General features: G+C 41.2%; 1 protein-coding gene across 1 annotated transcript; it reads right to left on the reverse strand.

Annotated features, from left to right (window-relative positions):
- Positions 1–2,241: 2,241 nt before the first annotated feature.
- On the reverse strand, positions 2,242–4,091 carry LOC145953414 (uncharacterized). The gene is made up of 3 exons (XM_083067365.1): positions 3,297–4,091; positions 2,507–3,143; positions 2,242–2,414 (listed from the first exon to the last, which is right to left on the reverse strand). The coding sequence occupies exons 1-3, from the start codon at positions 4,089–4,091 to the stop codon at positions 2,242–2,244; spliced, it is 1,605 nt and encodes a 534-aa protein (XP_082923491.1).
- Positions 4,092–27,134: the final 23,043 nt, after the last annotated feature.

The following is a 27,134-nucleotide window of genomic DNA, read 5'->3' on the forward strand; positions in this document are numbered from 1 at the left end:
CCCTGCGTTCCAATGAGAATTATGCCTCCCAAGTGAGCGAGCTGCAGGAGCTTGCTGCCTAATCCAGAGATCGGGTGCGCTTTCTAAAAGACAAGGTGACGTCTTCCCGGGGTCGGGTGCGCTCTTTGGAGGATGAGGTGACATCTCTGAAGGGTGAGTTGGTGGTGGCGGCTGAGAAGCGTCTATGCGACGAGGTTCTTCTTGGTGGTAAGGAGGAGGAGGTTGCCGCCTTAAGAGTGGACCTCGCGAAGCTGGAGGAGGAGAGGGCGGCGTTGGAGAAGAAGCTTGAGGAAACCGAACGATCTATTATAGTTGAGCATAAGAGAGGTTTCCTCAAGGCAGCTCGCCAAGCCAGGCTCCTTGCGCCGGGGTTCGACCTCTCTGCCATGCACGTGGAGAAGGTTGTCCGCTTCGGAAAGCTGGTAAAGGAGGATGACGTCGAGGACAGCTCCAGTGAGAACGCCTCTACGTAGGCTAATTTTGTAATAGCCTAGTTTAATTTTTGTTGCTTTATTTTTCTTCTGGAATTAAAGTGTGGAACTTCGAAAACATTGTTGTATATGTATATATATTTTCTGTCTATTTGCCGTTGCGCTTTTCTTTGCCTTTTCGGTTAGGCTTGATTTTTCCGTGTTTGCGCGTTTTGAGGCTCACGTTCAATGTCTGTTGTGTATTTTTATTCTTTGTGATATTCAGACTGAGTTTTGGGATGGAGTGGATTGTTCCAAGATTCACTCTCGACCTTGAGTTAATCATGCCGAGGTTCGAATTCGACCTCGGATTTTCGTTAAGTAACTCTTTGTGAAGGTTCGAACTTGTCCTTGGGTTGATTCATGCTGAGGTTCGAATTCGACCTCGGATTTTCGTTAAGTAACTCTTTGTGAAGGTTCGAATTCGACCTTGAGTTGATCATGCTGAGGTTCGAATTCGACCTCGGATTTTCGTTAAGTAACTCTTTGTGAAGGTTTGAATTCGACCTTGAGTTGATCATGCTGAGGTTCGAATTCGACCTCGGATTGTCGTTCAGTAACTCTTTGTGAAGGTTCGAATTCGACCTTGAATTGATCATGCTGAGATTCGAATTTGACCTCAGATTTTCGTTAAGTAACTCTTTGTGAAGGTTCGAATTCGACCTTGAGTTGATCATGCTGAGGTTCGAATTCGACCTCAGATTTTTGTTAAGTAACCCTTTGTGAAGGTTCGAATTCGACCTTGAGTTAATCATACGGAGGTTCGAATTCGACCTCGTATTTTCGTTAAGTCACTCGTGTGAAGGTTCGAACTCGACCTCTATTTAGCATACAACATGAAATGATGTCGAACTAAGAGAATATGAGTTGAACAGAATGAGTCATTTTATTGATTGTGTAAGTGTGCCTCGTTAAAAACCCTTTCAGCCAAAACCCATTTTTCTGTTTTTTGGGATAAAAGACTGAGGCGGGAAAAGAGTGCACAGCTCATTCGTACAAAATTAGCTGAAATAAAACTTGAGATGCGTAGCATTCCAAGTTCGCAGTACAAGTTTTCCGCTGAGCTCTTCTAGTCGGTACGCTCCATTTTCCAAGCCTTCTGTCACTCGGAATGGACCACTCCAAGTGGGTGCAAACTTCCCTTCTGACGTGTCTTTCCGTGCTTCGCCTAGCAATCGCCATACCAAGTCGCCAACTCGAAAAGAGCGAGGTCGCACTCGCGTGTTGTATCTTCGGGAAGCCCGGAGTTTGCACGCTTCTTCATGGATTTGAGCTTCGTCTCTGAGTCGACCAAGTCGAGGTCGGTTGCTAACTCTTGAGCATTTTGCTCGCTGTTGAAAACTTGGCGTCGGTGGGACGTCTCTCCGACCTCCACTAGGATCATTGCGTTAGCTCCATAGGTCAACCTATAAGGTGTCTCTTGCGTGGTTGACTGGGGGGTGCAATGATACGCCCAGAGGATGCTTGGGAGCTCATCGGCCCACTGTCCTTTGGCGTTCCCTAGCCGCTTCTTAAGTTCCCGGAGGATGACCTTGTTGGCTGCTTCGGCTTGGCCATTGGTCTGGGGGTGTTCCACCGAGGTCGGGAGATGCTTGATACCGAGCTCGTGGAGGAAGTCCTCGAATCCCTGTGCATGAATTGCCAGCCATTGTCAGTAACGAGGGTGTGAGGGATTCTGAATCTGCAAATAATACTCCTCCAGGTGAACCTTTGTACATTTTCAGTGGTGATTTTGGCTAGTGGGCATGCCTCGATCCACTTGGTGAAGTAGTCAATCGCCACTAGGAGGAACTTGAGCTGTCCTTTCCCGGGGGGGAATGGCCCGAGGATGTCCATTCCCCATTGGGAGAAAGGCCATGCCGACATCATATGGTGGAGAGCTTCGGGCGGTTGCCGGTGTGTGTTGCCGAACTGCTGACACTCTTTGCATTTTTGTACGTAGTCCTAGCAATCCGATTTCAGAGTGGGCCAGTAGTATCCAGCTCGGAGTACTCTGGTCGCCATTGAGCGAGCTCTAGAATGCATGCCACATATGCCTCGGTGAATTTCCTCGATGACGTAGGCTGCTTGACGCGTGGTCAAGAACTTGAGCAGTGGGATGGAAATGCCACGCTTGAATAGCTCATCCCCGATAATGACAAACTTAGCCGATCTCATCCTCACCTTCCGAGCTTCATCCTTATCCTCGGGCAAGGTTCCTTCTTTCAAGTAACTCCAGATGCTTGTCATCCACCCCTGGTCTTCGTTGTCGCTAGCGTTGACGACTTTGTCGTCCAGGCTAGGTGAGTGCAAAGTCTCCTGAATGATAGTCCGGTGCTGTCCAAGCCTTTTGGTGCTGGCAAGCTTTGACAAGAGGTCGGCTTGGGCATTTTGTTCTCGCAGCACATGTTGTATGGTGAACTCGTTGAAGGACGAGATCTGATGGGATGCGATGTGGAAGTACCGTTGTAGAAGAGTATCATTTGCCTGGTACGTCCCACTAAGCTGCTCCACCATGAGCTTCGAGTCGCTATTACAACTCACTCTTCGGGCTCCGAGGTCGCGAGCCAGCCTCAGTCCTGCAAGAAGTGCCTCGTACTCCGCCTGGTTGTTGGTTACCTTAAAGCTGAACTTGAGGGATTGCTCCAAAGTGACCTGGTTTGGCCCTTCCAATATGATACCTACACCACCACCCTTAGTGTTGGAGGACCCGTCAACGTGTAAAGTCCATACCTAGGGTTCCTCGGCAGTAGCAGGCGTGAGCTCGGCTATGAAGTCGGCTAGACATTGAGCTTTTAGGGCCCTGCGACTTTGTACTGGATGCCGAACTCGGACAACTCGACCGACCATGCAATCATTTGCCCAGCGAACTCCAGCTTTCTCAGGATTTGCTTTATGGGGTAGTCGATTTTGACTATCACTTGGTGGCTCTGGAAGTAAGGTCGGAGACTTCGAGCTGCGGTGACGAGTGCCAGTGCCAATTTTTCGATCATTTGGTACCGTTTTTTCCGCATCTTGGAGGACTCGGCTGATAAAGTAGACCGACATCTGCACTTTCTGATGTTCTTGCACTATTACCGCACTGATGGCATTTTCTGCTACGGCCAGGTAAAGGAGGAGGTCGGTTTTGTGATCCGGCCTCTGTAGGATCGGCGGAGTCGTGAGAAAAGTCTTGAAATTGCGGAAGGCTTCTTCGCACTGATATGTCCACTGGAAGTCTTTTGGCTTCCGTAGCAGAGTGAAGATCGACCCTACTTTCTCTGCGAGTCTGGGGATGAAACGGGACAGTGAGACTAACCGTCCGGCCAGGCATTGGACTTCTTTCACCGTTTGCAGACTCTGCATCTGGATAATGGCTTTGCACTTCTCAAGGTTGGCCTCGATTCCTATGCTAGTGATCATGAAACCGAGGAATTTGCCTCCTTGGACGCCGAAGACGCACTTTTCCAGGTTGAGACGCATGTTGTGTCTCCTAATCTGGGCGAACACCTCGGCGAGGTCAGTAGTATGGTCAGTGGCCGAGTTGGTCTTGACCACCATGTCATCGACGTAGACTTCCATGTTCTGCCTGATCTGCTGGTGGAAAACCTTGTCCATCAGTCGCTGGTAAGTGGCCCCTGCATTTTTGAGACCGAAGGGCATCACCCGGTAGCAGTAGTTGGCGTGGTCGGTGATGAAGGATGTATGCACCTCGTTAGGTGGGTACATCATTATCTGGTTGTACCCGGAGTAGGCGTCGAGGAAACTGAGGAGGGCATGCCCGGATGCTCTGTCGACCAGCCTGTGAATGCTTGACAAGGGGCATGCTCTGTTTAAGTCGGTGTAGTCGACGCACATGCGCCACTTCCCCGAGCTCTTCTTCACCAGAACCACATTCGCCAGCCATGTGGTGTATCTGACTTCACGGATGAAGCTGGCATTCAGCAACTTTTGTGTCTCGACGATGATGGCCTCCCGCCTTTCACCACCGACCTTCCTCTTTCTCTAGGCCACTGGCTTTGCTTCCTTGTGTATCGCTAACCTGTGACAGATGAAGTCAGCGTTTATACCTGGCATGTCGACACTAGACCAGGCGAAGAGGTCGGCATTCTTGAGGATCTCAGCCTCGAGCTACTCTCGCAACTCCGGGCTCAGCTGCCTGCTGATTTTTGTGCATTGCCCGGGGAGTTTCCCGATCTGGAGGTCGTCAAGCTCGTCAATGGGGCTTGGCCGCTCGTCATGGGAGTCGGATCTCGGATCGAGATCAGCGATTTCCACCTGGGTGATGTGAGCCACGGTGGGGGGATCCTTCTTGCTTTGCTCGCCGGATGAGGAGATCTTCAAACTCTCGGTGTAGCACTGCCGAGCCGTCTTTTGATTCGCTTTGACGGAGATGATTTTACCATCACTTCCTGGGAATTTCATGGTGAGGTGTGGAGTGGACACAACTGCTCCGAGCTGATTCAATGTCGGCCTCCCAATGATGATGTTATAGGAGGTGTTGTCTTCCACTAGGAGGTATCGTACCATGATTCTCCTTGTATCCGGAGAGGTTCCGAAGGTGGTCAGCAGGTCCACGTATCCCCGAGTGTGTACTCGCTCTCCTGCAAAACCGACTAGGGGCTCTGTGTAAGGTTGGATGAGAGAGTGGGGGATGTCTAACCTGAGGAAGGTCGGCCAATACAGGACGTCTACCGAGCTCCCTTGGTCAATCAGTGTCTTGTGAACCTCACAATTAGCTACCTCCACGGCTATGACCATGGGATCATCCTGGTTGGGACTGACGCCGACATAGTCGTTATCGGTGAAGGTGATCGGCGGTGAGCTCTGGTGCGAAGCCGAGGTAGCGGAATGGATGCTGTTGATATTGCGCAGGTGTCTCTTCCGGGCCGAGCTACTGGCGCCTCCCCTTGCAAAACCACCTGCAATTGTATTGATTACTCCCTGTAGGGGAGCTGACCCTGGTTCCTAACTTACCTCGGCTTGCACCGCTCTGCCAACATTTTGCTGAGAGCCAGAGGGTTGGTCCGTGCGAGCTCCTGAACCACGACCTCTGCCTCGTCCTCGTCCACCATGGCCTCCTCGATGACCCTGCTGTCGCTGGATATATTGGCCGAGGTGGCCTGCCTGGATGAGCTCTTCAATACGGTCTCGGAGTGTGCGGCACTCCTCAGTGGTGTGACCGTGATTCCTGTGGTACCGATAGTGCTTGGATTTGTCGGCACTGTTGGGGGTGTGACCTGGCGGGGGCAGGGTGAGCAGGTTGTTGTTACTGGCCTCCTCCAGGATATGTACTCGGGGTGTGTTCAGGGGAGTATAGAAGTCGTATCTCCCCCCTCTGTTTGCTCTAGCCGACTTCTTGAACTGGCTATCATTGTTGACCTTGATCTTGTCCTTGTGACCCTGTTCTGGTTTCATTAGTCCTTTGCTGCAAACCTGGTCACGGAAGGCAGAGTGTTCCTCCATCTGGATGTAGCCCGCAGCGCAGGCACGGAGCTCGTCCATGTCGCGAGGAGCCTCACGGCATAGGCTGTCGACGAATGGCCCAGGCTTGAGTGCCATGAGCATGGCATGCAGGGCGACCTCGGGGTTTAGGTTTCTGATCTTAATCGAGGTGGCGGCAAATCGCTCCATGAACGCCCGGAGTGGCTCGTCGTCATTCTGTCTGAGACTGGCTAGGGTGGAAAAAGTGATGTGGTGAGGTCGGCTCGTTGCATATTGCGCCGTGAATCGCCTGACCAGAGTGCTGAAACTGTTGATTGACTCAGCGGGAAGCTGGGTGTACCAGTTGAGCGCGACCCCCTTGAGCGAGGTCGGAAAAACCCTACACAAAATAGCATCATTGTTAGTGTAGAGGTTTACCTGTGTAGTATACAGGTCGATGTGCTCATCGGGGTCCGTCGTGCCATCATAGCGATCGAGGTGGAGAGGTTTCCATCCCTGAGGGAGTGGTGTCTCCATGATGCCATCCACAAAAGGATGACGGCGGAAGGTTGCTTGACCCCCCGTGGCCTGAGTTGGGGCCTTGCTGACTTCGTGGGCCGACTTGTTCGTCGGTGCATGAGACCGATGCGTGGCAGGTCGCGGGGTCGGTGCCCGAGTTGCAGTCTAGGGTTGGGAGACCAAATGTACTTCTTCCTCGTGGAGGTTGCTCGCCTGAGGCTGATGATCAGAGGGGCGTCGAGGGAGCTGAGCGTGAATTTGCTCGTTTTCGGCACGTAGTGCCGCTAGGTCAGCTTCATTGGCGGTCCTCATCGCCGCTAGGTCAGTTTCGTACTGGGCACGCATGTTTCGCAGATCGGCATCGTGTTGTTGCCGCATCTGTTCGACCTGGTCGATCAGTCTCCTCAATGTGGCTTCGTTATCCATGGTAGTTGTGTGATCTGCGTCGTCTGTTGCGCGTCTACTATGGCTTCTGGTGAATACCATAAGCGTGGCCGATAAGAGCTGTCTTGAACGGCCCCACGATGGGCGCCAAATGTTTTTACCGGAGATCTGTTGTAGAGGTGATCCGCCGAGTAAGATTGGTGAGCCTCCTTCGTGAGTACGTTGGTGTTCCAAGATGGGGGTGGTACCTGCAAAAGAGACTGATGCTAAAGTTAGGGTTTGTATGAGTATGAGTCTCGTATAAATAATGCACGTACCTTAGTGTGAATTAGGGTTGCGTTGGGCCTTGGGCCTGAGATCAGTTATGATCTAATTAGATAGCGGATCTCGTCTAGACCGAGATCTCCTGAGATCAGTTATGATCTGGTTGGATTGCGGATCTCGTTTAGATCGAGGTCTCCAAATGCATGTTCCGAGGTTATTCCACGCAGCGATGCCGAGCTCGAGCTCGGCATGGCGATACGGATAGTACGGATAGTACGGTTATCATTCAGAATTTATCAATCACTCTCAAAAGTAACCAACCCTAATCTCTTACAAGTTGGCATCTAAGTTGCTAACTTAAACTATCAATCTCTTGCATAGTTTAACCAAGAAACCATCCTTAAAAACTAGAGTTTAAGAAAGACCAATGGCATTTACTCTATCTCTAGCAATAAGCACCATTAGCTACTCTATTTCATTTCAAAGGTTTAAAATCATTTCTCAATCTCTTAAAAACCCCAAGTTCAAGTTAAGGGTGATCAAGCCATAACAAGCATTATGCATAAAAACAGAGCAATAAAACTGAATAACAACTAACATTGATCATTTAGAGTTTACACATGAGAATGGGTTTAGTTACATCAAACCCCAACAAGGGTGAGATTAGCTACACATAGACATGTAGAACTCTACAAAATGATGAAGAAAGGAAGAAGCTTGATCTTGAAGGTTCCAGAGCTCTCCAGCCGCCACACAAACTCTAAGAATGATTTATATTACTTCTATCCTTGAAAAATCCTCTTTTAGGTCATAAAAGCTTTTGTCTTATGTGAATAATGACATGTCAGCACAACCCACGCTAAGCGTGAGATGCCACGCTAAGCTTGAGGATAGGTCTGGAAAGAAATGAGTTTCTAGTACTCTCACACTCGGTGCCAATTCCACGCTCAGCTTGAGGATTGAAGTTTGTTCCAGTGACTCTCTGCCAAGTTGAGGCTAAGCGTGGATCTGAGGCTTAGCCTGGAGACTTAACCAAAAATTTCTTCTGCTTTGAGTTCACCACTTTTTCGTTTGCTTCCTTCCTTCTTTCCTAGCTTTCTCCTAAACTACAAAACAACAACCAAATACTTGTAAGTTACCTAAAAACATGATTCAAAGACAAAATGTGATCACCTAACAATTTAGATATGTTTTGAGTTAAAAACAAGATCTAAAGCAAAGAAAATTGATATAAGTGCTTCAAATTAGGCCATAGACTTAATGAAATCATAACACTTATCACTCACAGTGTAGGAATACACACCAGATAGCCAAACATAAACAAGACATGTATATGTACATAGCATAGATAGATTAACAACAATATCATATCCCACTCACCAAAGACATAAAAAAATCATCAAGGTAACATATAACATTAAAAATCCACATGTAATGGACACGAACTACCTATTATCATGCATGTGGCGCCAGTAACACATCACATGGTGTATTGCCACTAGCAATACACGTAGAGTATTTTAGGAGTACATGCTGGATCACACCCTCTGCGCACTCTCACTAGTCGGAATAGCTAAGCTGCGTAAGATACATCCCATGCACACAATGGGCGAGACTGAGACTTACAAATCGAGTTATCCTCAAGGACTAATCCCCAAGCTTTTACACAAGAGGTCCTTCCCTGGCGGTGTATTCCATATCGTACCCTTAAAACATTTATGCAAATGATGCATGTAATTCAAGACTGTATGCATTCTCATATCACATTATCATATAACATTATCATGTCTCATTATCGTATAACATTGTCATATCGTTATGCCATATCAAATTGTCTGATGGACCATGGGCCAAGGGCCCAATCACTAGAGATATGGCCAGGAGCATACAAGAAGAGTTGGACATCTTGAAGACTAGTGGGCTTTCTAAGCCCAAGGTACTCTTCACTTGGACTACTCTATCATGAAGAGAAGGCTTAGTTCTACTTGTGTATAACTTGTACATAGTTCTCTTGTATAGGCTTATTTTTGCCTTTGTATTTGTGAGGAACTTTATTTCATTTTATTAGTCATTGTATATTGATTCTAGGGTGGTTTACTTGGAGACTTTGACTCCATTTAACCTCATTTTTTGGTACACTCATTTTCTATTTTTTCAGTAGTAGAAGTGGGGTGGCATTTAGCAATACTTGAGGGTGTGACTAGCAATTGGGCCAGAATTGGGCCTAGGCAATATTTTACATATTGGACTCATTCTGCTCCTAATTTTTCATAGATTTGATCTAGCTAGGTTTCATCACTTTTGGATGAACCTAAGTAGACCAAATCAAACATTTTTGAAAATTAATTCAAGGAGCCAAAATGTAGCCAATTCGCCTAGCTCCCTTAAACTCTCTTGGCCGGATTTGCTTCTCCTTCTTCAAGCTTGGGAAACTTGTGCTACAAGCTTCTCCTTCCCAAGCAAGCTAAGTGAGAAGCTTGCTCCACAAGCCTCCTAACTAGCTTGGACGGTCAAGCCAACCAAACCATGGTTCACTTGAACCATGGTTAAGGTTAGCTTGCTCCTTAAGCTACCTCCTTCTATATATTTGTAACTCCAACCTTTTCTCTCACTTTTGATGAATGAATTTCAGAATTTTAACAAAATTCTCTCTTCTCAAAGTCACCTCAAAACTATGAAGAACATTCTCCCTAGGTTTCTCTCAAAGGTTCTCCAACCTCTGAACTTGGTTCATCACTCTTCTCAATTTTCAAGGAGTGGTCGAACCTCCTTAGTGCTTCTTCACCATTGAAGCTTCTTCAAAGGTGCTTCCGCCATTGCTAAGAGTCTCAACCTCAAGAAGCAAGGTCTTGGACGGTGGATTTCTTGAAGAACACTAATCCTCTTCAAGAGAGTTCCATCATTGTCTCACATCACATACTCATCAACTATATTCATTAGAGGGTAACATTGAGTAACACAAGAGATTCACTTCATTGCATATTATAGATCTCTTCATACAATCGGTAAAAGTTCTAATTCATACAATAAACATTTAAAACAATATAATTTACTCATATAATTACCTCTTCAAACAATCTCCTTTTACAATCACCAATGCATTCCCTTAGGATTTCCCATAGGAACCCGTAGAGATCTCAAACCATACAATTACTTACATATAAGAAGACCAATAGATGAAACAGATATAATTCGGAAAAACCCCTCTTACATGAGCATACAACAAACATAGGATTGAGGGCCAATCCCACTACCCAACATACATTCCCACACCTAGAGCGAGGTTTCTCACTCCCCCCTTACCTGGATAAGCAGAAGATGAAGCTAGAGCCGAATCTGGTTGATCTGTTTTTCTTGGTTCTCCTTGGTCTTCAAAGAGTGTGTCAAGGAGCAGTATTTGAGTCTACTATTTATAGATGTCAGAGGTGGCCAGAACGGCTAGTTTTGGATCCCGAACGGCCTGTTCTTGATTCATTCTTCATGTGTTAAATTTGCATCTAGAACGGTCCATTCTTAAACCAGAACGACCTATTCTGGAGTTGAGTTTTAACTCATAACGACCATGTTTGGAACGACTCGTTCCCAAAGTGGAACGAGCCGTTCTGGGTTTGAATTTTACTCAGAATAGCTTGTGTTGGAACGACGTATTCCAATCTAGGATTTATAGGCCTTTTTAGTAGTTTGGAATGGTCCGTTCCAGTTTAGGAACGACCCGTTCTGAGCTACTAAATCACCGTAATATAATTTATGAAAATTGGAGTGTTACACAACTCATTAGACATTAGTTAATAACTCATATTAGGATCAACATTTAGAGATCCTTTTAATTTGTTTGATATCCACATTGACATTGCATTGGTCTTCTTAGTTAGCCCAATGCAAGTGTGTTTGGATCATAACTTGATCATATACACTACACCATCTGGTAAGGGAGAAGAATGGATTCTCCAAGGACACCCATCTGAAGCACAAATGACTGTCACTCTTGTTTCCTCATCTTTCACTTTTATTATGTCAAAATTCTCTTAGATATTATATAATCCTCAGTACATCCTAAATTCACTAACATTGCCAAATAACATTAACCTTTCCTCATTGACCTTTCCATTCTCATCATACTCAAATTTTTCCCCTTTCACATTTTTGACAACATTGACAATTTGTGACTTCTCTACATCACTACCACTTGCAGAATTTTCATTCTCATCCATGTCAATTTCATTCACTACTAGAATTTCTCTTATTACATGTGACTTTTCCTACGAATTTTTCATAAAAATTTGCAGGAAACGTTGTTCCTACAAATTTTTCTGCGAAATTTTATTTGCAGGTAATATCTTCGTGGATAATATATTTTTGCGAATTTTAAAATTCGCAGGAAATTTTCCTGCGAAATTTCTTGCGAAAAAAATTCGCAGGAAAGTTTCTTGCAAAAAAAAATTTGCAGGAAATTTTCTTGCAAAAAAAATTCGCAGGAAACTTTCCTGCGAATTTTTTTGCAAGAAATTCTGCAGGAATATTTTTTACGAAAAAATAAAAAAAAAATACTATAAATTATATATTTTAAGAATTCATAATCTTTTATTTTCATGCCTCATACATAATCTTTTAAATTCTAAGATTGTAGATTATAAGTCTAACACTCAACCATACAATTCAACTTGTAAGGTAAGTGTTGCCCCAACTTATATACTCTTTAATTGTTTTATTTTCAATCGATGTGGGACTTAGAAATTTTTTAAAATATTAAACTTATGAATTTAAATATTTTTTTTATTTTTCCTGCAAATTAAAATTTGCAGGAAAATTCGCAAGAAAAATTACCTGCAAAATTTTTCTACCATTTAGTAAACATTACTTGCGAATTTATTTTTGCAAGAAAATCTGCAAGAAACAAAATAAAATTCTTACAATATTTTCTGCAAATTTTTACCATGAAATTTTTTTCCCATGATTATTAAAATTGTAGCAAAATTTGTAAGAAATATCTGTAAATTATTTTTTGCAAGAAAATTGGCAAAAAATTTCTGTGAATATTTTTTTGTAGGAAAATTCGTAAAAAATTTATGCGAATATTTTTTTGCAGGAAATTTTGCAAAAACTTTCTACGAATATTTTTTTACAGGAAAATTTGTAAAAAAATGACATTTTTCTATTAGTGATTACTTTCTTCTTTTAAAGAATAATCATCCTTATTCGTCCCCTTACTCTCTTCACTTTCTTTATCTTTGTTAACATTATATTCTCCATTTGTATCAATGTATAATAATTGTTCAACAGGAGGTTCCTTCTGTCATAATCATTGCCAATATATGTTTCACCAATACTAGTAGGTACTGAATTTGGACTATTACACGTATCATTATACATGTTTTTACTATGATTGTAAAAATATATCATATTTAATCCCGAGTCGATGATATCTAAAGAATAATAATCATCTAAAAAAATTCAAGAAAAATGTTTTTATTAAATTTCAACTAACAAATTTTAATAATTTTACTAGAATTTAGTTTATAATCTACTATATAAACAAGTACAAACGAATGAGGAAAATAAAAAATAGTTTATAATCTGTTATGTTAACAAGTATATATGAACGAGGAAAATAAAAAATAGAATGAACAATCATATACCAACAACGAATACAATATGTGTATATATGTATTGTCGCCACTGGCCCGAAACGGGCTTTCGGCATTCGCGAAGGATGGTTGGACTCTTTTATTTGTTTAAAAATATGGATTGCTAGAATGACTTATTCTCAAACTGAGACCTTGTCAAACGAGCAATTTTATTAAAAGGCTCACCAATCCATGTTAATCCCAAGCGGGACCCTCCATGGATTAGCGGTTTTCATAAAAAAGGAAGGGTTCTTGGAGTCGCCACCAATATTTTACTCAAAACATTGGAAAAAGATTTAAGGCAATTGATTTTATAAATCAACTTTGGCCATTACAACCAGAGTTGGGTAAGGGAGTCGGTTACGTGTGGGGAAGGTGTTAGCACCCCACAGCGCCCCTTTCGGGTTCCCTATGACAGATTATTTCTAAAAATAATAGTGCGAAATTACTAAATTACCCCTATTTATTCTAAACAATTATAACTTAACTATCTACATGATGACAGTTAAATATACGCACAGAAAGCAGTAAAAGGAAGGTCTTAAGAAGAAACCTTTGAAGCGTGCTTTTATATTCAAGTAAAACTGGGAAGCTTTTTGGCGTTCCCTCGCTCTACAAGCCCGCTCGCTCCCTCCTAGAAAATTTTAACTATGGAAATCCGGAGGATTTCCCTTCGACTTAGTTCGAGACTCAAGCAAAAAGCTCAGAACTCGAGAACTTTGTCGGATCAACTCTCCGAGTGATTTCTAGGCAGAGCACTGCTCAAAAAAACCCAGAATACTCAAGAAGAGGGTTAAAACTCAGTGTGAAAGTGTAGAATGACGTCCAATTGATGTCATATTTATAGGGATGAGGCGCAATACGGCCTCTGGGGGTCAATACGGTCCGTATTGAAGTTTTGAACTACAATACGGCCGTATTGAATTCAGTACGGCCGTATTGAAGTTCAAAAAACCTCAATACGGCCGTATTGAGTTCAGTGCAGCCGTATTGAGTTCAGTGCAGCCGTATTGAAGTTCAGGAACTTCAATACGGCCGTATTGAGTTCAGTGCGGCCGTATTGTAGTTTAAAATGTTCAATACGGCCGTACTGAACTTTTGGGAGGCCGTATTGGGCTTCATTCCCTCCACTTTCTTATTTTTTGCTACTCTAAGACCTCTAAACCTACAGATTGTCATCCTAGGGTCTTCCAGGGTCTTCCAGGAGTCCTTCCGGCTGACTTTCCTTTGGTCTTCGAGAGTCTTCAAGCTTTGTTTCCGACCCGGACAATTTTAGGGGTCTACAGCTGCCCCCCCTTTACTTAGTCGGACGGCCTTTTGGTGTACCGGCTGACAAGTAAAGGAGTTGACCCAATTGTCCGGGTGATGTGCCAACCTTCTGACTTGTAGCGTCTTCCGGTGGAAAATTGTTGAGTAGCCTCTCCAGGTTGTTGCATACCTCGGCGCTTCTGACAACCTCGGTAGCTAAGTTTACCCTCTCCAGGGTCAACTTCACTCGACGCCCGAGCCGGAAGTTGAACACCAACGTGCCTCTGACGACGCTGATGGTTGAGTACTGTCTCTCCAGACCTTGAGTACCGTCTCTCCAGACTCTGAGTACCGTCTCTCCAGACTTTTGAGTACCGTCTCTCCAGACTTTGAGTACCGTCTCTCCAGACTTTGAGTACCGTCTCTCCAGACTTTGAGTACCGTCTCTCCAGACTTTGAGTACCGTCTCTCCAGACTTTGAGTACCGTCTCTCCAGACTCTGAGTACCGTCTCTCCAGACTCTGAGTACCGTCTCTCCAGACTCTGAGTACCGTCTCTCCAGACTTTGAGTACCGTCTCTCCAGACTTTGAGTACCGTCTCTCCAGACTTTGCTTCAGTTGTCTCTGACGACCTAGGCAACTGAGTTTGTCCTCTCCAGGGTCTGCGTCCGTGTCTTCTGATCACTTCGGCAATGCGAGTTTACCCTCTCCAGGGATCTGAGATGATTTTTTGTCTCCACAGTCCACTATGCTGCTTCGATGGTTTTTTCTGATTTTGTGCCACTGAGGGCTGGATAACGCAGGGATCCGTCTAGGGGATGTGCAGTCATTCATAGGTTCTTGTGCCCCAACTTGCATTTGCATAGTTGGTACCCATGGGGAATTTCTGACTCCTTGGGGTGCAGACACAGATGCTCTTCTTGAATTGAGCGATGCCTTATGTTTGGCTGACGTCCTTTGACGTTGGTGGAGTATCCCGGTTGTCCTTATTCGGGTGTCTCTTTTGATTTTCTGATTTTTGTTGCCTCTGTGTAGGCTGTTATCCGCTGTGGGATTCTGTCATTCAATTCTTGACTGGCCTCTTCTGTTAGGCAAATCATCTTGATGTTCGGTGTTTTGGCTGGATGCCAAATTCCGCTTGGGGAATATTTATTGATATTTTTTATTTTTCTCCTTTTGTAGGGGTGCCTCTTGAGTAGGCGACTGGGGATTTGGGGATCTTATGTATCCCAGAGTATTATTTAGGAAGCCTCTGCAGGCTTAGCCTCACTCAGCGCTTGAGTCAGAGAGCTATCTTCCACTGAGGAAGTTTCAAGTCCTTTGACTGAATATTTTGCTTGGATGATCGCGCTTCCATTGGGGATTTTGACGATCTTTGCTTTGATAGCTCTCGCTGGGGATTTGTTCCATGAGCTTAAGCTGAGGTTTCTCTGGGGAGTATTATTTCTGCGAGCCTCTCCAGGCTCAGTTATTCTGAGAGAGTATTATTTCGGCGAGCCTCTCCAGGCTCAATTATTCTAAGAGGGAGTATTGTTTCTGCAAGCCTCTCCAGGCTCAATTATTCTGAGAGAGTATTATTTCGGCGAGCCTCTCCAGGCTCAATTATTATGAAGGAGTATTATTTCGGCAAGCCTCTCCAGGCTCAGTTATTCTGAAGGAGTATTATTTCGGCAAGCCTCTCCAGGCTCAGTTATTCTGTATGAAGAAGGAGTATTATTTCGGCAAGCCTCTCCAGGATCAGTTATTTCTGAGAGAGTATTATTTCGGCAAGCCTCTCCAGGCTCAGTTATTCTGTACAATTTGTTGGGTTTTCTGTATTTTGCCTTTTTTTGTTGATTTTTGGCTTTTTCTGTATTTTGCCTTTTTTGTCGATTTTTTGGCTTTTTCTGTATTTTTGCCTTTTTGTCATTTTTTTTGGCCTTTGTTGACTGCTGTCATACACAAGCAATTTTCTATTTTTTCTATTTTATGCAATTGCCTCATGATAAGGTCTTTGAATGTGCAACTAATGTGTGTGTGATGCACAAAAATGCAAGTTAATTTTGTTGATGTTTTTTTAGAAAATGAATGGCTCTCCCTATCCTCTTCTTCTTTGGAGGAGTTTCTGTCATAGACGCGAGGGAGGATTTTTGTGAGCCTTTTATGCAGGAGATTACGGATTTTATAGGAACCCCTCCAATTTTCTTTATTGACTGATTATTAAAGGAATTTCGTACAATTTTTATGAAATACCAATTTTAGAGGCATAATCACATGGTCAAGAGAGAAGAGAAAATGAATAGATATTTTATTGATATTCACAAGTGTTTTTACAGAAAGATATACAGAAGGAATTTTTGAAGAATGGCTGGCCAGGGTAGGCTATATACATTGGGCTTAACAATTATATCTGTAATTGTTGCTCTTTACATTCCCCTAGTTGCTTCGGGTGAGATGCCTGAGCCAGGAGTGTAGATGCTGCAAGACGCTTGCTTCTAGAAGATAATCACTTGAGTCGCCTTTCGGTTTTCGATTCAAGTGATCGTTGCTTGCTTTGTTTTTGTATCTTATTCTTTTGCCCCTAATTTTTGCCTAGGACATATCCTAGCGGGGATAAATTCGCCTTTGTTTTGCCTAGTACCCTTGTACTGGCGGGCTTTTTATTTTTCCCTAACTTTTGCCTAGGACGCCCTTTTTGGGTTTTCATCCTAGCGGGCCTATGCAAGCAACGTCTTCAAGCATAGTACTTCTTTACCACGTCAGCGTTGACTGGGTATCGAAGTTCTTTTCCATCCATGTCTGTGAGGATCAGTGCTCCTCCTGAGAAGGCTCGTTTTACCACGTATGGTCCTCCGTGATTTGGGGCACACTTTCCGATTTTGTCCTTTTTGAGTTGGTAGCAATTTCTTCATTACCAACTCTCCCTCATGGTAGACTCGAGGGTGGACTTTCTTGTCAAAAGCCTTTTTGATCTTCCTCTGATAGGCTTGACCATGGCATATGGCGTTCAGCCGTTTTTCTTCAATGAGGTTCAACTGGTCATACCGGCTTTGAACCCATTCTGCTTCGGAAAGTTTTGCTTCCATGATTACCCTTAGGGAAGGTATTTCGACTTCGACGGGTAGCACTGCCTCCATCCCATAGACGAGGGAGAATGGAGTAGCTCTTGTAGATGTGCGTACAGAAGTCCTATAACCATGGAAAGCGAAGGGTAACATCTCATGCCAGTCTTTAAATGAGACAACCATCTTTTGCACTATTTTCTTGATGTTCTTATTGGTTGCCTCGACTGCCCCATTCATCTTTGGCCGATATGGGGAAGAGTTATGGTGTTGGATCTTGAATTCTTGGCACAGTTCTTCCACCATTTTGTTGTTCAGATTAGATCCATTATCAGTGATGATTTATTTCTCCGTGCTTCCACTAGATTATTCTAAAATCTTTTGGGACAAGAGAGAAGAGAAAGGAAAGATATTTTTTGTTCTGAAGTTTGTGTTTTAGAGGGGATTATTTATTTTTTGAAAAATGGATTTTGTAAGAATGGATGGCCAAGGTAGGCTTATGTGTTTAGGCTTGTTTGATTAAACACTTATGAAGTTAAAAAATCGTGTTGTGATTCGACAACTTGGATAGCTTCCCTTGAACCTTTCTTTTTGAATTCGGTTCATGGTACCATCATGGATTTATTTTTGTTTTTTGATTGTCCTTATTTTTGCCTAAAACACCCTTTTGTGGCGTTTTAGCGGACCTTTGTTTTTGTTTATTTTTGTAACCCTAACTTTTGCCTAGGTTACCCTTTCGTGGGATTCCTAGCGGGTCTTTTGCTCTTATTTTTGCGCAGTCCCCTTTTTGAGTTTCCTGCCGAGCTTCTTTTATTTTGAAGGATTTATTTTTATCCATGATGGCACTTGTCGAGGCCAAGGGAAGGTGCTCCAAGTTGTCACACACACTTCCACATAAAAAATGATGCGGGTTTATTATTATTAAGATGATTTTAACCTCATTCATGCTTATTCAAACAGGGTTAAAAATAATGTGGTTTAGAATTTTATTATAAGCAAGAAAAGAAGCAATGAAGAATGATTTTATTATAATCATAGCGGAAACATGTGTCCTTATTTCATCACTGGTATGGGTCCTAATGTTGACCTCTTTTATCTCTCGGCCATGCCCCAAATTCACAGTCTCTAATTTCTCTTGACACGGTCGGAGTAGACGAGCTTCTTGATCTAGCAGTCTTTGCAGATCCGGAGAGATGGTCTCCTCATCACTGTCCAACTCAACCCATTCACCTTCGGATCCCGGTCAGAGCGAACAATTACAGACATAATTATTTTATTGGTTTTGTTTAGGTTTAGAATTATTAATGTTAATGAGGAAAGAGAGAAAAGAACAAAAAAGAGAGTAATGTGTGAAAAATGTCTCTTTATTGATATGTATTAAAACTGTACAAAAACCCTTATTTACATGAAAAGGTTCTCATGATCTCGGGTACTGATCATGAGTCCCTAAAAGAGAAATATGAAGGGGCCCTATCGTGGCTTGTTCTTCTCTCTACTCCTGCTTTGGCAGAGGATTCTTGCTCACGTCGGGCGCTGTCGAATCGAAGGTGACCCACCCGGCATCAATAAGGTTTTGGACCTTGTATTTGAGAGCTAGGCAGTTCTCTGTTGAATGCCCTGGTGCCCCCGAATGGTATAAACATTTGTCTTGTGGCTTGTACCAATCGGGGTAAGGTGGGTCGATCTTTCTTGGTGGAACATAAGCTAGAACTTTGGCTTCTACTAGCTTCGGCAGGAGATCGCTATAAGTGGTCGGAAGTTTATCAAACTTCTTCACAGGGGTGAATTGCGATCTTCCCGACTTCGAAGTGAAAGTAGCCGAGGGTATGGTTATAGCATTGACTCCTCCCTCTTTCTTCTTCCCGAAGGCCTTCTTAGCTTCATATGATTGGGAAGGCTTAGCCAGCTTCCCACTTTTAAGTCCTTGTTCCACTCTCTCCCCAATGGTGATGATGTCCGAGAAGAGTGTCGTTGTGTTCCCTATCATTTTATCGTAATAGGGACCAGTCAACGAGTTGATGAATAAGGACACCGTCTCCTTATCCGACAGCGGGGGCTCTATTTGTGCCGCCAACTCCCTCCATCGTTGGGCATACGCCTTGAAGGATTCATCGTTCTTTTTACTCAAGGCTTGAAGATCTGACCTATCGGGTGTTAGATCGATGTTGTATTTGTAGCGCTTGAGAAAGGCGTCGGCCAACTGCCTCCATGTGTGTACTAGATTTCCATCTAGCTGCATATACCAGTTGAGCGCGGTATCAGCCAAGCTCTCTTGGAAGCAGTGGATCAAGAGCTTTTCGTTTGTGGCATATGCAGCCATCTTTCGGCAGTACATGGTGAGATGACTCTTGGGGCAAGTCGATCCCACGTATCTCGGGAAATCTGGCACTTTAAATTTAGGAGGAAATTGAATATCCCTCACTAAGCACATGTCGGCGGCATCTTTAATATCGAAATCATGCCCCTCCATAGCCCTTAGCCGATCCTCTAGGGCGTGGAATTGTTCCTTTGAAACTTCGGGCTCTTTAATCATAATTCCAGCCCCAATAGGTATGGCGTGCGGAGGCTCTTCTTCATGCACCTCCTCTTCCTCATGATGGGACCCATGGTCATTGTGGCTTGATCCATGGAAGTTATGTTGACGCATGAGTTCCATCATTCGCGCCATCTGCTCTTTAAGCTGTGAAAGCTCGGTTGTGAGCTTCTTATTTTGCTCCTCCAATGCTTCCATTTTCTTGATTTTCTGCGCGCGTGTGAGGACAGAGAGATGACCAGCCACTTTCTAAAAATGAATATTTAATCTAATTAATTTATGGAATGAATACGCTCTTGACATGAGCTTGATAACCCTCCATTTTTAAGGCGCTGCCTTTTTAAAACAGAGTGTTACTACCCTCCTTGACTTATGATCTCTCCTCAACGGAGAATCTCGATAATTATGGGTCTCTTTTACTCATGTCAAGAGGTATTGGTGAACCTAAAATGCATGGTTTATGAGGATGCATGATGTCTTATTGGTAATGATGTACATGCTCCTCACTTTTATTATATTTCCACACATGGTCTTTCCTCTCATGTCATGGTATTTTCATGCATGGGGATTATTCTTAGACCTTATCACGAGGTTTATTTTTAATGCACAAACAATATCACATAAACCTATACACAAACAATTCACTCATCCACGAACAGTCACGAGCGAATCACGAGGTAGGGGTTTCCTGCAGAAAGGTGCATAGTCAAGGTGGTTCTAACTGTTCTCACCGGTCTGAGGCCCCCAAGGTGCCCCCATTATAGGGACCCAATTCCTCTCGTCGTAAGTCGATGGAAAGCTCCAACGCACTGTCGGACTCGAGTTCATGGTTATCACCTTGAGTGATGCTTTCCGACAACGGTCTACGGGCACCTATAGACCCATTCGACAACCGGCCGTACTAACATCCACTCCCTATGGCTTACCACTCATGCCCCCGGGTATAGAGGGAACTGTTGTGTGCAAAGGTTTGTGTGCAGTTTTTATTTCAAACATTTGCGAAAACTAAACATACAACAGTTATTAAAGCCATATAAATAAAGCATGTTATCATACAAACAAGGGGTAATAAAGTAATTTTAACTATTATTTGTTAAAAATAATCTGTCACTAAATGGGACTGACTCTCGAGGCTTCCCCAGTGGAGTCGCCATCTGTCGCCACTGGCCCGAAACGGGCTTTCGGCATTCGCGAAGGATGGTTGGACTCTTTTATTTGTTTAAAAATATGGATTGCTAGAATGACTTATTCTCAAACTGAGACCTTGTCAAACGAGCAATTTTATTAAAAGGCTCACCAATCCATGTTAATCCCAAGCGGGACCCTCCATGGATTAGCGGTTTTCATAAAAAAGGAAGGGTTCTTGGAGTCGCCACCAATATTTTACTCAAAACATTGGAAAAAGATTTAAGGCAATTGATTTTATAAATCAACTTTGGCCATTACAACCAGAGTTGGGTAAGGGAGTCGGTTACGTGTGGGGAAGGTGTTAGCACCCCACAGCGCCCCTTTCGGGTTCCCTATGACAGATTATTTCTAAAAATAATAGTGCGAAATTACTAAATTACCCCTATTTATTCTAAACAATTATAACTTAACTATCTACATGATGACAGTTAAATATACACACAGAAAGCAGTAAAAGGAAGGTCTTAAGAAGAAACCTTTGAAGCGTGCTTTTATATTCAAGTAAAACTGGGAAGCTTTTTGGCGTTCCCTCGCTCTACAAGCCCGCTCGCTCCCTCCTAGAAAATTTTAACTATGGAAATCCGGAGGATTTCCCTTCGACTCAGTTCGAGACTCAAGCAAAAAGCTCAGAACTCGAGAACTTTGTCGGATCAACTCTCCAAGTGATTTCTAGGCAGAGCACTGCTCAAAAAAACCCAGAATACTCAAGAAGAGGGTTAAAACTCAGTGTGAAAGTGTAGAATGACGTCCAATTGACGTCATATTTATAGGGATGAGGCGCAATACGGCCTCTGGGGGTCAATACGGTCCGTATTGAAGTTTTGAACTACAATACGGCCGTATTGAATTCAGTACGGCCGTATTGAAGTTCAAAAAACCTCAATACGGCCGTATTGAGTTCAGTGCAGCCGTATTGAAGTTCAGTGCAGCCGTATTGAGTTCAGTGCAGCCGTATTGAAGTTCAGGAACTTCAATACGGCCGTATTGAGTTCAGTGCGGCCGTATTGTAGTTTAAAATGTTCAATACGGCCGTACTGAACTTTTGGGAGGCCGTATTGGGCTTCATTCCCTCCACTTTCTTATTTTTTGCTACTCTAAGACCTCTAAACCTACAGATTGTCATCCTAGGGTCTTCCAGGGTCTTCCAGGAGTCCTTCCGGCTGACTTTCCTTTGGTCTTCGAGAGTCTTCAAGCTTTATTTCCGACCCGGACAATTTTAGGGGTCTACATGTATAAAAATAAGAAATAATAAGAGGGCGAGTGCATCACGTTTCAGAAACATGATTTCAATATCATGCTTCATATAAGTATAATTAGTAATTGAATAAATAAGAAAAACAGATTTGTAAAGTATTGAGGCAGTGAAAGATAATTTGGTAAATTAGAAGTATTTTCGTATATATTTCTGTTAAATATTTTTTATATTTTTTAAAACATATTCTTTAACATTGTCAATTAATTGGATCAAAATGTATATTTTAATACAAGGAAGGAAGATAGTGTAATATTCACATTTTTTAGGAGAAAGGTGTAATTTACTCCTTTTATTACTCTTTGGACATAGTTTTTTTTTTTTTTTTTTTTGTGGATATTCAGTGATCTATATATTTCTCCTCTTCAGGAAGGTAAAAATATACCGATAAAATTATTTTCTAAACTTACTCGCTGCACATGATTGATTTTCTAAACTTGGACGTGTTGTATATGGCGCCTTAACCCCCCGAGCCTTCTTCAATGCTACAGAAAACCCCTCCCCTCCCATGCACCTCCTTCAATCTTACAGCGTGGCAAAAGCTGGCGCCTCCATAGCTGGCGCCATCAATTTACACCACTTGTGAAACGTTCACAATACTTAAATGCGCAGCTCTGTTCAGTATTCCTTTCTCTCTCTCTCTTAATTTCAAATTTTCTGCAAAGTTAAATTGGAGTTGTTTTTTTTTTTAAATGGTTAACATCAAGGTTTTTGAATTCGTAGCCGCATTGCGTCCCGTCCGCAATCGTGGCTGCATTTCTCTGTGATTTCGACCACAATTTAAAACCTTCAAACGAACCTTGATCTATCTACCAATGGTGTTGTTTGATTTATAATTTCGATGTGGCTTTAATTTCGGAAATTCATTTTTTTATTTTTATTTAAGCACATCCTTTTGACAATAACCATATATACTTTTTACTTTTTTTCTTTCTCTACTTGTGTTTTATTTATTTATTGAGGTGTTGATTTTATTGAAAGCTTTTTTTTTTTTTTTGGTTCAGATAAGAAGGTGTTCCCGCACTTCTACATACTGGGGTGGTATTCGACCGGGAGTGATGCGGAGGAAACAGATATGCATATTCACAAAGCTGTAAGTTTGCGTTATTGCAATTTGTCTCGATTTAAGCATGCCTGTGATGTGATTGATAGGTTGATTTGGGTTCATGAGGAAATTTTAGTAGTTGTTCAGATGATGAAGGAGTGGAATGAGGTTTTGTGGACTTAAGATGTGGAGTGTTATTGTACAAGTTCAATGCACATTGAATAGGAATAGATGCTGTGTGAAGGTGGTTTTATTTGGATATATGCTTTGAAAAAGGATATAATATAGTAGAATTCATCTGGAACAGAAAGCTAGGCTAAAATAGGCTAAGGGTGAAGCAAATGAAAGTTTATTCGGGTGAAAAGGTTTGGCATTGAATGTAGAATTAACATGGCTTTTTAAATCCAGTTTTTCCTTCTCCCACCATGCATGGACTCAATTTCAGTCAGCTCTTTCTTCCTCACTGTGGATCTCACACTTTTCCATTATGTCATTTTCTTCGAGATCTTTTGTCCACCCACCACTAGGAACACTCCCACCTCAACCTTCTTTTTTATCTCACTTTCCTAACACCAAAATCTCTGCCAAACATTCTTATCGCCTCTTCTTTGAATTTCGTTGCTACTTTTCCTCTTTTAGCTAGGTTTTGGGACTATCACTCTTGGTCTGCACACTAGCAACTAGAATTCTAGATAGTTGCTTTTCTTCTTTGGTTTATCTGACCACCATGTAGTATCTGCCACGTGGGAATTTTAGTCTAACTAAGTTTGTTATCTTTTACTGTTATCTGATATTTTTTTATTAATTGGCATTGTGTTTGGGCACCATTTCATAACTGTCTGTCATCCCTTGGACCTTGCAACACATTTATGGACTGAAGGAGGCGCATGGGGGAGGGAGTTTTCTCTAGAAGCAACTTTGCTAAAATTTAAGCAACTCATAAAGTGAGTCAAAGCTAATGTGGCAGTGATGTGGTACAGGGGATTGCTTATAAGCAACCCCTATTGGAGATGCTCTAAGAGCATCTGCAATGGGAGTTGCTTATAAGCAACTCCCTGTGCCACATCAGTGCCATGTCAGCCCTGGCCCACTTTATGGGTTGCTTAAATTTTAGCAAAGTTGCTTTTGCTAAAATTTAAGCAACCCATAAAGTGGGTCCATGGTTTTAAATTGCGGACCGCAACACGTGTTGCGGCCGCAATATTGCTGTTGCGGCCTTGTCCGCAACGGCATCGGACCGCAATTGCGATGATACTAGAAATCACACATTTTTTCGCAACGTAACGGTATTGCGTCCGCAACACATCTGCAATGTACCGCAATACATCCGCAATACGATAAATTGATACTATAATTTTAAAATAAATTAAATTATTCATTAAAATAATAGAATATTTTAAAAAAAAGGAATTAAAATGTATAAATCCTTAAAAATAAAATATATATTGATAATTATAAATTTTTTATATTTAGTGAAAATAATTAATAATCTCACACCACAACAGTCGCAATCCGCATCGCAATACCTGCAATACCCGCAACCGCAGTAACTGCAACCGCGACCGCAACCGCAATTTAAAACCATGAGTGGGTCAGGACTGACATGGCACTGATGTGGCACAAGGAGTTGCTTATAAGCAACCCCCATTGCAGATGCTCTAAGGCGCCACGTGCCACGTCAGTAATGGAAAACGCATGAGGGAGAGGCGCCATCTGCAAAACTCCCTCACCCCCTGCGTTTTCTATGCCACGTCACCTCCTGCGTGTCAAAAATCACCTACTTTGATAATTAATTTTTTTTTTATAATTTATTTTGTTTATTTTTTATTTTTTTTAATTTATTTCAGCCAAAAAAACCCAGGAAATAATAAGACATCATAGGGACAAAGTAAACCAATCCATTGTCCAGTATATTGTTAAATTGTTACTCTGGCAGTTGCTCAATGGACTAAACTATCTACATAGGTGAGTCTTTTTTGTTTTGAAACTGTAATTGTTTCCTTTTCTTTTCTTTTTCTGTGTATATATATGTTGACTTATTATCTTTTTCTTTTTTGTTTATTATATGGAAAATTCAACGATACCCACTATAATTGTGGAGTACCAGAATAGTTGTCTAATATATATTTTTTTTATTGTAATTACTTGTTTTTATTTTTATTTTAATTTAATATTTATAATAATTTATTTTTATAAAATTTTCTATATCTTTATATTGTTTTTATATTTTTTAATTTTTATCTTAATGTAGCATATATTATAATTAAATAGTTTAATATTAATATTTTGTTAATATGTTTTAGTTTTTCTTTGGTGTTAATTTTTTGAATATATAATATAAATTAGTTTTTCAGTTGTATTATTTATTATTTTTCTTTTTCTTATTTTAATATTTTTATAGTATTATTATAACTTTATTTATAATTTTTTAATTCTGTCATATATAAATAAAATTTGTTATGAAAATTAATATTTTGATTATTTTTTCTTGAATTAGTCTATTAATTCATTTTATATAAATTTTTAATCTATAATTTATGTTATTTAAAGATTATTTTTTAAATTTATTTGTTCACATAATTTGAGACATCAAAATTCTTTAATTTTCATGAGTATCGTTCTCTTATTATATTATATTTTTTCCTATAGTAATTGGATAATATATGGGGACTTAAAGCCATCAAATATATTGGTAGGATTTTGGCCATCTTTCGTTATATGATTAGTTATTAAACTGCTATATTTTGACCATCTGTTTATGTGTTGTATCTATCATATGCATATTTGAGCAATTATTCTCACAAATATGTTAATATTTAAGATGAAAAAATATGGGTAATCATATAATACTTGACGTCATCTATATACAAAATTTCGAACATAAAACGTCAATTAGTTAGACGCTTTGTGTACACGATATTATATGCATTCCGGCTGCAAATTAACATCCCATTGTTTGTGGCAGACTCATCGCGCCATCCTTATTGACGTTTTGTTCTCGTTTACTCAAAATAATTTATTTTGGTAAATAAATTTTTTTTAAATTTATTTCAATAATTTTTATTTATCATGGCCAAAAAGCCATATATTAAACACAAACCTTTTTTTTGTGTAAAAATATTTTTAGAAGTTTTGTTTTAGCAGGAGAGTTTGTAAGGATTTTTATAAGTTCTTATCTAATTCAATTTTTTTTTTATCATAATATTTATTAATTAAATAATATTTTAAAATAAATTATCAATAAATAAAAAATTTCAATACAAATTATTTATCATAAATCTAAAATATAATTTATATGTTTAAAAATATTTATGTATACTTATTTTAAATATAATTTATATATTCAACTATAATATTTTTATATATAATATATTAGAAATTTTAATTATATTATATGTAAGTACATTGCACATGTTATGATACTAGTTAGTATTTAAACTCATGCAATGAATGAGAAAAATATTTTCATATTTAGTATGGAATTGGTGTTTTTATGTAATTTGGGATTTGTGGTAGAGGTTGTACGAGCCCGAGATTTTTAAAATTGTTAAAAAGGATATTTTAGGAATGACAAAAATACTCGTACTTGTGATATCCACGGATAAAATCCGTCAAGTGTAATAAATACATAGCCTAAATGGATACTCATGGATAATGACTATATGTATTTTTTTTACCTATTTATAAATGAAGTGAAGAGGATATATACAATAGTATCCATACCACAGATACCTATTAAATAATATTACTTTTTTTTTTAAAAAAAAGCTAGATATGTTAAGGCATCACGATGTAGAAAAGAGATCCTAACTAGATTAGCACCTCAATCCATACCAATCATCTGCAACATATTAAAAATACACAAACAAAAAAGTATATGAAATACAAGTACAAATGTTAGTCACATCTCATCCTATGAGATCTTATAATGAGAAAGACCAGCCCTATCCCTAGAGTAAGAAGACACTATACAAGAGGGAATAAAAGTCCACCAGTAAGATCCAGGGTGTTTAAGACCAAGCCCCACTAAGCTATCAGCACAACCATTTTCCTCCCTATACACATGAGAAAAACGAAATCTCATACCCCTAACAAAAACAACATGTTCATCCACTAAACATACAGTCGCTAGGGAACTAAAGAAGGGTTGTAAAAAGCCATGATGACTAGTGAGGAGTCGTACT

Source organism: Cajanus cajan, chromosome 11 (assembly GCF_000230855.2).
Source record: "Cajanus cajan strain Asha chromosome 11, NIPB_CcT2T_4, whole genome shotgun sequence".
Taxonomy (NCBI): Eukaryota; Viridiplantae; Streptophyta; class Magnoliopsida; order Fabales; family Fabaceae; genus Cajanus; species Cajanus cajan.

Coding starts and splice junctions, on each gene's coding strand:
- LOC145953414 (XM_083067365.1), bottom strand. CDS start 4,091: ATGCCCTTCGGTCTCAAAAATGCAGGGGCCACTTACCAGCGACTGATG. Junction 3,144..3,296: donor GCTGGGCAAATGATTGCATG/GTCGGTCGAGTT, acceptor TCCAACACTAAG/GGTGGTGGTGTAGGTATCAT. Junction 2,415..2,506: donor CATCGAGGAAATTCACCGAG/GCATATGTGGCA, acceptor TCGGATTGCTAG/GACTACGTACAAAAATGCAA.